This window comes from Hyla sarda, chromosome 3 (genome assembly GCF_029499605.1).
Source record: "Hyla sarda isolate aHylSar1 chromosome 3, aHylSar1.hap1, whole genome shotgun sequence".
In the NCBI taxonomy this organism is placed as follows: Eukaryota; Metazoa; Chordata; class Amphibia; order Anura; family Hylidae; genus Hyla; species Hyla sarda.
The window spans coordinates 174,523,412-174,535,646 of record NC_079191.1 but is presented as its reverse complement, the minus strand read 5'-3'; the positions used below and the strand labels follow the sequence as shown (position 1 = coordinate 174,535,646).

Genomic DNA, 12,235 nt, shown 5'->3' with positions numbered 1-12,235 from the left:
AGCCTGGACCACACAAAATGGAGTTTAATAAAGCGATTCGCGTGATCGAATTGCGGCGATATTCACATTCGTTACAAATCAAATTTTTCCTGAAATTCGTAACGAATTCAGATTCGTCAGATTCGATTCGCTCATCCTTACTAGATAACATAGGTTTTCATCTTATAATTGTAAAACTTCTTTGATATCTGGAATCAGGGTGTATTTTCAGCAGTGCCAAATTAAACCTTGTATAATGGCTGAAACAAAGCATAATTATAAAAACCAAACACATTTATAGTAAATGTTTATCTATTTGTTTACGTGGCAGAATTGACCATGGCCACCATGATACTAATGCAAAAAATTCATTGACTGAGGCTGTTGAGTTTGACAAAGCTATCCATACTGCTGGGGAGCTAACATCAGAAGATGAAACCCTGACTGTTGTGACTGCTGATCACTCTCATGTCTTCACGTTTGGAGGATACACAGATCGTGGAAACAGTATTTTAGGTGAGACAATTGTTAAACTGGAACTTGTTAAACATTAGACATAGAAAGGCCTAAACCAAAATGGACTTCCTATTATAGTAGTAAGCTTTTGCCACCCAGGATAGCAGGACGTTGCGTCTGCTGTACCCTCTCAATTACCATTGGGACAGTTTCTTACCCCCCCACTTTTTTTAACAATGCAATTCCTCTATAGAGGCGAGTCCGGCACTGGTACTTGCCACCAAGAAGCAAAAAAAAGGATCAAATTCATCACCCCCTCTTTACCACCCCCTGTGCCATTTCTCTCTGCCCCCCCCCCCCCCCCCGTGCCATTTAATTCCCCCTTTATCTCCCTGTGCCACTTCATAAAGAGGGGGGTGATGAATTTACACAGAGGGTAATGAAGGGGGAATGAAATGGCACAGGGGGATCATGGGAGATGATGTGGCACAGGGAGTAAGGGGGAGATAATTTGGCACAAGGCACGGGGGAATAAGGTGGCACAGGGTATAAAGGGGGGATGAAATGATGCAGGGGGATAATAAGGGGTGATTAAACGGCACTGGGAGATTCTACTGTAATAATGCTTTTTATCATGTGTTATAGGTAATTATACTCTGCAGTGAGTACAAGACAGTATTCTGTCATTTAGAAAGATTTTTGAGCCTTTTTTTCCCAATAAGAGACATCTCTGAATAGCGGACACATTTTTATTCCCGTGAGTGTCCACTATTGGGAGATTCTACTGTTATAACTAATTTTCAAAATGTCAACTCACAAAAGAAGAATGTATTCTAGATAGTTAGCAGTAGACATAGAGACAATGAAGGATATGCAGTACAAAAGATAGCAGTACCTTATATGTAGTACATGTAGAGAGCAGTATTCTATATGTTGTATAGAAAGAAAGCATAAAACTAAATGTAGTATAGGTAGAGAACTGTACAGTACATGTAAACAGCTTACATTGACGTGGTCTGAAATGGCAGGAGGTGCTCAACCCCAAGTGCAGTTGTGCACCTATGCTGGGGTGGAGGTCCTGCACTTGTGGTCCGTTGCTATAAGCGATCCCCAGCATAATGTGCATACAATGGAGGATGCCTGCAGACAGTCACAAGTACCACAATATAGGTTCACTACAGTGGTATATGTAAACAATGACATTAGCTAACCCTCAAAACTGATCTAAAATTGAGACATTAGCCAGTATTTCCTTATATGAAGGACATATCTGAGCCCGCACACCACGCCAAGGTTTCTCAAGTGGTACGGGACCTAACACTAACCTACCTGTGCCAGATGAGCAAAGCCAGGAGCCAAATTACAGCAGCCTTAGGTCCGACTTGTAGACTGCTCCCCGGTTACCTCCAGTGTGACTATGCACACATACAATGGAAGGGGGGAGACAGGCTATATGCCCCACCCTGGTTGCCTAATATATTGCCGGCCTCACAGGTGAAACCTTAATACTACCCAATATGATAAAAGGGTGCATTAGTATAAACTTTAGACATTAAACAGCTTAATTTCACCTGTGAGGCCGGCAATATATTAGCCAACCAGGATTGGGCTTGTAGCCTGTCTCCCCCCTCTCATTGTATGTGTTTCCAGTCACATTGGAGGTAATCTGGGGAGCAGTCTACAAGTCGGACCTAAGGCTCCTGTAATTTGCCTCCTGGCTTTGCTCATCTGGCACGGGTAGGTTAGTGTTAGGTCCCGCACCACTTGAGAAACCTTGGCGTTGGTGTGCGGACTCAGGTATATCCTTCATATATAAGGATATACTGGCTAATGTCTCAATTTTACATCAGTGTTGAGCGTTAGCTAATGTCATTGTTTACATCTACCACAGCAGTGAAACCACATTGTGGTATTGTGACCGTCTACAGGCATCCTCCATTGTATGCACATTATGCTGGGGATCGCCCATAGCAACGGATCACAAGTGCAGGACCTCCGCCCCAGCGTAGGTGCACATCTGCACATGGGGTTGAGCACCTCCTGCCATTTCAGACCACGTCGATGTAGTTGTTTAACAGTACATGCAAACTAGCATGCAATCTAGTAAGCAGTGCAAAGCATGTTGTACAAGTAGAGAGAAATACAGGTAGAAAGCAGGACAGTACATGTAGTACAGGTAGAGAGCAGTACAGTAGATGCAGTGCTACATTGTATTGAAGGGAGACACTATAGCAGTCCGGGTCCTGCTAAATGGCTCTACTTTCCATCAGTGTCATAAGTTGACACACACACACACACACACACGCACACACTGGATCCTCCAACCAATCACATGTGCCACAGATTGGTATTGCCAATTGTAATGTAAGTTAAATGTGGTTTTGATTTACAACTGCTAGTTAAAAGTAATTGTTAAATAAAATATAAGAGCCTTGTGCCATTGTAACTTTAGGTACTTTTTCTGGAGTTCTGAAGTATTACTGTCTAATGAGAGGGGAACAATAAACAATTGATGCATTAAAATATATTTAGTTTGTCATTTCTACAAAGCCTTATAACAAGCCTTATTTTTTTTTTTTTAGGAAAGGCACCAAACAGAGCTTCAGATGGTTTGCCTTATACCAGTCTTCTTTACGGCAACGGCCCCGGTTACAAAGTTGTAAATAGCTCAAGAGAGAATATTACAACTGTTAATATAGGTATGAACAAAATGATGATACATGTATTGATAAAACTGAAGTCCATCAAGTTTAACCTGAAACTCTACTGAACTCACTTTCCCTTAATAGGGTACTCTGCCCCTAGACATCTTATACCCAATCCAAAGGATAGGGGCTAAGATGTCTGATCGCGGGAGTCCCGTCACTGGGGACCCCTGCAATCTCTTCTTCAGATGCAGGAGATAGGGGATAAAATGTCTAGGGGCGGAGTACCCCTTTAAGCTTGATAACCTGTCTTAGTACTGTAATCCTTCCATATCATCAATTATCCTTGTCACCCTCCTCTGCACCTCTCTCGCTCAGCCATACCCTTCTTATATACAGGTACCCAAAAGTGAACACAATACTCCATATGTGATTTGACTAATGATTTTTACAGAGGCAAAACTATGTCCCTGTCATGAGCCTTTATTCCTCTCTTGAAACATCCCATGACTTTTTTTAGCTTTGGCAGAAGCTGCCTGGCACTGATCACTAAAGAGGTGTTTACTGTCCACCAGTACCCCCCAGGTCCTTTATGGTAGTAGTCTAAATGGTACACTTTGTTTTAGGGCCCAAGTGCATAACCTTACATTTCTCCACATGAAATTTCATTTGGCTTGTCTGTGCCCAAGCCTCCAGCTTCCCCGGATCCCTCTGTAATATATTATCCTCCTCTGTGGTGATCACCCAACCCAGTTTAGTGTGATCTCTAAATACAGAAATTCTACTTAGTAATCCCTCTACAAGGTCATTAATAAGTGGACTCAGTACTGACCCCTGCTGTACCCCACTAGTAACTGTCACCCAACCACAGTAAGTTCCATTGATACTCACCCTCCTGTCCCTGAGCCAGTTACTAACCCATTTACATATATCCTCCCCTATTCCCAGCATCCTCATTTTATGTATTAACCTTTTGTGTAGCACAGTATCAAATGTCTTAGAAAAGTCCAGAAATATAACATCCACCGCTTCCCCCCTGTCCAATCTATAACTGACCTCCTCATTGAATAATCTGATAGGACCGATCCCGCATAAACCCATATTGGTGCTGTGTCAGAAGGTTATTTTCATTAAGATATTCCAGTATAGCATCTCTCAGAAAACCCACAAAATATTTACCAGTGTTAAACTTACAAGCCTATAGTTTCCAGGATTCCTTTTGACCCCTTTTTTGAACATTGGCACTACATTTGCTAAGTGCCAATCATGTGAAACAATCCCTGACATACCATATATATATTGTTTTACTTTTTATGGCAATCATTCTCTCTGTTGCAATTTTTTCGAGCTTCTCACTACCTACTTATTTTAGTAGTCTGTATGCTTTCCTCTTATTATTTATCACATATCTAACCATTTTGATAAGCCAAATTGGTTTTCTCCTATTTCTAATACATTTATTCCAGTAGAGTATGTGTCGTTCACAAGATCTATTTAGGATACTCTTAAAAATGTCCCATTTAGCTTGTGTACTTTTATTACTGGGGGCATTGTCCTAATCTGTGTCACTAAGGTCCTCTCTTATTTGGTCTCTCTAAATTGGGCATCATAATGCTTAATGTTTTTGTAGCCCCAATAGCGAGTAGACATCCTCTTATAGGATAAACTAAAACTTAATATGTTGTGAGCAATATCACCAAGATGACCCCCAACCTCTACTTAAAATACTATGTCTGACCTATTGGTTATTATAAGGTCCAGGAGTGACCCCCCCCCCCCCCCCTCTTTGTTGGGTCCTGCACTAGTTAGGGAAGGTAATTTACTGTTTTGGCTTCATGATGTTAATAAGTGTGGATAATAGCTTCATTGTATTATCTTTTTTCTATTGACTCTTACAGAAGGAGATTACCGGCAGCAGACTGCTGTTCCACTTTCGTCAGAGACACATGGGGGAGAGGATGTAGCCATTATGGCTAAAGGACCCTTTGCTCATCTCTTTCATGGGATTCATGAGCAGAATTACATTGCCCACGTTATGGCCTATGCCGGCTGCTTAGAACCCTATTCAGACTGTCCTTCAAATTCAGGTTTTCTTATCTCATCATCCATTACATTGTTATTGACCTCTATATGGGTTGCTCTAATGTGGTGAAAGGGAAATGTTGTTAAAGAATGACCTATTGTTTAAATAAAGTTTGTATGTGAAGACAACACAGGGCCCCACCACTCACAATAGGGGATTATCAAAGCTTCTCTCCTGCATGCTTAGAACGCTGTCCCATGGAACTCAGGTTTCTTTAGTCTATATGGCCGCTGTAAAGAAAATTTCTAAGCGTTGTTAAAAACAGCTTAGGCAAGATGGATGGTCAAAATTGTGCAGAAAATAGAGAAGATACAGATGGTCACAGCAACAAACGCCAGAGGTCCAGTATTCAAAAACAGGCTCCAACTTTTATTTGCACCATAAAGTGAACATGTGCAATGTTTCAGCAAAGTGCCTTTCCCAAGCAAATTAAGGCACCTTGCAAATTTTTACTTTATGGTGCAAATAAAATATGAAGCCTGTTTTTGAATATTGGCTTGCTGTGACCGTCTGTATCTTCTTGGATTGTTCTCCGGCTGTGGCATGCTGGCACGTCACCTGCACAAGCGATGGGTAGTTTTGTTTTGTCTCCTCTCTTGGATGTTGAATAAAATCTGCAGATAAAAAACAAAAATAGATTAGTCACTCTGGAATTTCACTGTTCACATAACAATGTTAATAAATGAAGTGATATTGGGCAGCAAGAATCTCACAATTCTGCACTTATTTGCTTTAAATATCTGTCTTGTGTAAGATTTCTTTATTAATAAACCAATTTGTTTTAGTCTGGAAGGTTTTTACTCCTATAATATAGTCAGTGTACTTCTGCAGACTTTGGAACAAAAGGCAACTGAAAACACACAGGAAAATAACTGCTTTCAATATGTAGAAGGAAAAAATTGAGAGTCTTCAGTAGTAGCCGGCTATTTGTCATCCCATCAAGGGACATTGAGCATTGTCTTTAGAGCCTTTTTTTTTGCTTATATTTGGCACGTGAAATGTCGCACGTGTGCCAAAGGACTTTTTTGGTGACTTTTGGCTGTAAGCAAAAACCTACAAACAATTTTGAAAAGTCATTATTGAGATTTTAATTAGCAGTGGACACTGATTTATTATTTGCGAACCGGGCTAACAAAGCTGCTTTTGGAGAGCACTTTTAAAAAGCTGCACAAAAACTTTTTGTCCAATAAAGTTGCAGAGAAGTGTTGGAATCATACAAAATAGTGTTCTAAAGGGATTAATTGTGTTTTTACTTGCCAAATTTAAAATCCCCCTGTGATCAATCCAGAGAAGAACAAGAAGAACAAAATAGAAGAGCGCTCCATAGCGTAAAACCACCAATAGATAATCCACACAGTAAGTGAGGAATTCTTACCATAGATGGTTGTGTGGACTCACACACAACAAGGGTCAGTGTGAATGAGTAGTAAGCCCGGTCTGCAGCCTCCCCGACAGAAAGATCAATATTGAGCAATCACTTCGTGGGATGGAGTGGGGTTCAACGGCACTTATCGGGACAGGCACAGCAGGTAAGGTAAGGACGGTTTATTAGGTAAAAATGCGACGCGTTTCACCGCACTTGCGTGGTCTCATCAGGCATAACAAAACAGGCTGAGAAGGAGTCTTATATACAAGGTAAGCGCCATTGAACTTCATTGCATCCCATAAAGGTATTTTCTGACTATCTCTGTCATCTCTGTAGAACCTGCTAAACAAATATTTTTGGTTCTGCACTTTTACAGCACCCTACTTCCATTTCCCCCACCTAAAGGGCACACAATAGTAATAATGCCAACATATGGAGTTATAACAGAAAGTGGGTAGGTAAATGGGTTGGTAAAAATGGGTAGGCCCCCCCATTAGTAAGATAGGTTGCTTCTGTGGTGAGCCCCGGGTGTGATGTGATGTGAGGTGTAAGGGGCAGATGGTGTTGCCCAGGTGTAGATGGTATTAACCCCTTTGTGTTCGTGATGCCAGGGCGTGTTTTGCCTATGTAACCACCTGAAGGTATTACCGCTAGTCCTAGGTCAGGCAGGGGCAAATAATAGTCCAAGGCCAGGTTAAGGTTTACGGTAGCTTTTACTGAGGTAGACAGATGGTACGGTCTATACAGTTCGGCCAGGATCCCAGAGAGGTGACTAGTAACACAGGGGACCTCGCAGCTTGCTGGGACTTGCAGTGACTTAAGAGACTATAGGTGCGGCCACGCTGACTACAATTTACTTGACTTGAGTGAAGATGATGACAGCAGATAAAGATGACTTGACTTACTGACTTGTGGCTGCAATTATGGTTGAGGCCTCCAGATGTACTGGACACTGACCGTGAGATGTCTGAACTGGACTTGACCTCAGCAGAAAGTGAAACACAAGAGAGAGATTGTAGTACCTCCCGGTCTTATAAAGGGGGGCTGAGCAAGGAGTCCATAGGCCAACTTCAGGTCACCTGGTCACCTGGTGCTCTCTGGGCAACAAACATATGACTTAAACATGTGACAAACATTATCATGTGACTAACAATCATGTGACCCACTTCAAGGGTCCTTTGCACTTAATATACAACCTATTCACATTATGGGGGAACACTGCAGGAAAGCCCTGAGGAGGTAGAGGGACTCAACCTGACAGGACTGTAGGAACATATCCTGTAATGGGAAATTACACTTTGGTAGGTAGTTTTCCCCAATAGGTAGATGTCCCGTATATGCAGGTGCCCCCAGTATGTAATTTACCTTAGTAAGCTGACACCCCTAGTAGGTAGTTTTCCCCAGTATGCTGGTGTCCCCTGTAGGTAATGTACCCAGTATGTAGGATGCATTTGCCCTCTGTTTGTAGTTTTCCCCCTGTAGGTAGTTTGCCACCCCCCCCCCCCCATAGGTAGGACCCCTCTGTAGTGAGTTTGCAAGCTGTAGGTAGGGTCTGTCTTCTACTCCCACTTCTAGGCCACAGGCAGTTTCTTCCTACAGCCAGGAGCATATCTACCAGTGGCCTTGAAGTGGTCAAAAGTCTTGGATGCCTGTGGCATCATAGCGTTTCCTGTCACCATTTTGTCCATGACCTCTGTGGCAGGTTCTGACTGCACTCCAGTGTGCCGCAACACCCCAGTTAGGGATCAGTGCTGGATGACTATAGTTTTTAGTCTATAATAGATCAGTATGAGAATCTCTTTATGATGGATACAGACAGAGAATGCAGATTGTAGGCATAATAGGCATAAAGGTCTCTAGTTTCACCCCTTACGAAGGCTCATTACCTCAGTATATATACACTTTGTGATAGGTCTGATATATTCTTATATGTCATACTTAAGTTGCATGTAGTTTCAAATCATTCTAGATACACTCAATTCTTTAAGGTCAACAAGTGTTCATTGTACCTTGAGACAGGAGTGATTCTCAGATCTCACATTTAGAACAGACTGATCATATTTGTGCTCTAATGGAACAGTGGTAAAAGCATGCAACAATAAAGACATTAACTAAAGCTGGCTTTGAATATTGGAGTAAATTAGGCCAAACAAAATTATTTTAGCAGAACTGAAAATGTAATCGTATGAAAGAGTATGATTTTTATTATGGCAGCTGTCTGGTGAAAATAAATAAGTATCTGACCTCTTGGATTATATGCCGAATCCACCAGGAAATATGCTGCTGCCAGAGGCAGAGGTGTCTGGTAGTAAATGGTGTACAGTGAGCAGGGCCACATGAGCAATTGCCCTGGGTGCAAAATTCATAGGGGTGGCAGTTTTTATTCTAGCACTCTCTGGCACATTCTAGACGTGACCCATCCCAATCATTAAAAAAAGTTATCCACCTCCTGCTTTATACAGAGCTCCCACACTTGGGCTAGTGGTGGTGCACACAGTCCATTACCAAGGAAAGTACATACAATAGCAAGAACTCCTGTCTGGTGCCTGTAGGAGATCTTACTCTTGTACAGTAACAAGTGGTTATGCATACAGTGTTTAGTGCTCCTGAGCCTGTATGTACATTCTGGGACATGCTACACTGATAGACATCCACTGGACTACTGAACTGCTTGGGTAAGGAGACAAAATACTTGCCCTGGGTACTGGAAACCCACAATAAGCAACTGCTGGTAGCAGCTTATTTCCCTGTTCTTATTGAAATAAACATATATGATTAGTAGTTTTTGGACAGTTTTTTTTTTATTTATAAAGCATAGAAAGGTGCATACATTTTGCTGTCACTTTAATGTTACTAATATTGTTTTGGTGTTAGGGATCTTGAAAAAGGTTACATACAGTCCAACGATACCAGTTTTCTTAGCAGTTGGGTATTACGAAATCTGAATTGGCTTAGGCTGGGTTCACATTTGTCTGTAATCTGGCACAGGTGAACTCTAGGAGCCTAGATCTCGACGCAACTGATGCCATAACTGATGACAACATGCATCAGTTGTATGGCATCTGGTGTCCATTGTTTCTGGATGCCGGCCAGGGGAACCCAGCAAGCTGAGTTCCCCTGTCCGGTGCCGTCCGGCATGTCCAACCATCCGGTGTCAAAATTTATACACCCGATGATTGTGAACTGTGGCATACAAATGAATGGGATCAGTTCTAGCATCAGTTTCCCTCTGGTGCATGCCAGAGGGAAACTATGCCGGATGCCAAACATATGTGAACCAAGCCTTACAAGTTTAAAATGAAGGGGATGACCAAACAAATTAAACAGATTTGCTCATTTCTAGTTATAACTTTCATTTTTATGTCAATGTGACACCACATAGTTTTTTTTAGTAGTACATAAAATGAATTGAATATTGGAGAATGGGCATAGCTCACAACCCTACCTCCCTATGGATTACATCTTCAACTTCATTCTGTGAGTAATTACTATTACATTATAAATACAAAAAATATCAAGTTTGGCAATAAAACATTTAAAAGGGCTTGTTTTTGAGGAATGAATCTGAGAACACAAACACAGTAGTTTGGTCAATGTTTGTAGCCAAAACCAGCAATGGAACCAATGTCAGACTGGCCCACCGAAGCACTGATGTCTTCACTGAGATCTATTGTGGAAACACAGCAGGGCCTGCCCGGGAATCTGGGTCACATGCATCGGATCCCTGAGTGAGTGCAATCATCAACTGTATGTGCGACATTAAAGAGGTTGTCCCATCTCATCTGATGGCTTTTTCCGGCCACCTCTGGTTTGTTTGTGGGCTGGAGGTGGTCGGGAAAGCTGAAAGCAGCTGACGCAGGAAAGTTAAGCTATTTGCGTAACTCCTATTGACGTTAATGGGAGTTCCTCAATCAGCGCAGCTGGTTGTCTACTCTGTTAACGTAACTCTGGGAGTTGCGTTGCAGAGTAGCTCACGGGCTACACTATTTGCATAAGTCCTATTCAGGTTAATGGGTGTTACACAAATTGAGAAACCTTCCTGCTTTGGCTACTTTCAACTTTCCCCACCACATTCGGTGGCTGCAAACAAGCAAGAGTTGGCCAGAAAAAGCAATTTGACAAGGTGTGACAACCCCTTTTAGACACACACAGTTAGAAGGCAGGACTTGATGAGACAGCCAGCAAATTAGAGGAGGAAGCCTGAAACTTTTGGTTCAAAACTAAACAGCTTACATAGAAACATAGAATGTGTTGACAGATAGGAACCATTTGGCCCATTTAGTCTGCCTAATATTCTGAATGCTATGAATAGTCCCCAGCCCTGTCCTATATGAAGGATAGCCTAATGCGTATCCCATGCATGCTTAACTCTTTCACTGTATTTGTAGCTATTACTTCTGCAGAACAGTTATTCCATGCATCCACTACTCTCTCAGTACAGTTGTACTTTCTGATATTACTGCATAAACCTATGCGCCTCTTATGTAAAACTATGTCCTATAGAAACATAGAACAACATCCACTATGTACACATTGATGTAAAAGGTTATTTGTCACATTGTTTTATTACATTTTCAGGGCGTTGTCTTCTTAAAACATACATAGCAGTGTATCATCCACAACATGTACTTAGAACAACATGGTAATTTAGGGTGTACAAGGTTCTAATAGATTTATAACTATGGCGTGAGTTAAACATGCACATTATTATCAGTAAATCTGTCATTCTTACCTTAGGCAGCTTCTTATCAAGAGGAAAGCTCAGGGAATTCACCATCAAGGCAATAAAAACAATGTTGCAAAAGATAAATGTGGTGACACAGGGGGTGAAAGGAATTCCTAATCACGTCATGACACCAGGGCACCATTAGCCTATACACAGTCTGAGGTTGGAGGCAGCTTCTCCTGGGAGTAAAGAAACACACCAACGTCGGGTTACAGATAGCTGCCTTTTACCGAGCAGGGTGCAGATGGTATTACACACCAACGGTATGGAGCAGAGTGGAAGGGATGCAGTGTAACCCTTTGGGAGCCCTGTTGCCTTGCTGGTACTTATGATACTTTTCACCCACTTAATTAAAGGGGTACTCCGGTGGAAAACTTTTTTTTTTTTTTTTAAATCAACTGGTGCCAGACAGATTTGTAATATACTTCTATAAAAAAAATCTTAATCCTTTCAGTACTTATTAGCTACTGAATACTACAGAGGAAATTATTTTCTTTTTGGAACACAGAGCTCTCTGCTGAATCATGATCACAGTGCTCTCTGCTGACATCTCTCTCCATTTTAAGAACTGTCCAGAGTAGGAGAAAATCCCCATAGCAAACATATGCTGCTCTGGTCAGTACCTAAAATGGACAGAGATGTCAGCAGAGAGCACTGTGCTCGTGATGTCAGCAGAGAGCTCTGTGTTCCAAAAAGAAAACCATTTCCTCTGTAGTATTCAGCAGCTTATAAGTACTGGAAGGATTAAGATTTTCTAATAGAAGTAATTTACAAATCTGTTTAACTTTCTTGCACCAGTTGATTTAAAAAAAAAAGTTTTCCACCGGAGAACCCCTTTAATACTGACTTGAGATTATAGACTGTAGATTCTCCATGCCGGCTAGGGTTCTGACAAGGTCCAATTGCTTTCTCTGCAGGGGTTTGACTTTCCACTGTATGGGGATCACTTGCAGAATGGCTGGTTAGAACTGAGAAGAGAT

At 41.7% G+C, this 12,235-nt stretch overlaps 1 protein-coding gene across 1 annotated transcript in view; it reads left to right on the top strand.

Moving 5' to 3' along the window:
* LOC130360677 (intestinal-type alkaline phosphatase 1-like) overlaps positions 1-5,936 on the top strand; it is a 94,601-nt gene extending 88,665 nt beyond the window's left edge. The window contains exons 9-11 of the mRNA XM_056563229.1: positions 304-495; positions 3,018-3,134; positions 4,979-5,936. Coding sequence (XP_056419204.1) covers positions 304-495; positions 3,018-3,134; positions 4,979-5,232 — 563 coding nt within the window. The 3' untranslated portion in view covers positions 5,233-5,936. The remainder of the gene's footprint in view (positions 1-303; positions 496-3,017; positions 3,135-4,978) is intronic.
* Positions 5,937-12,235: the final 6,299 nt, after the last annotated feature.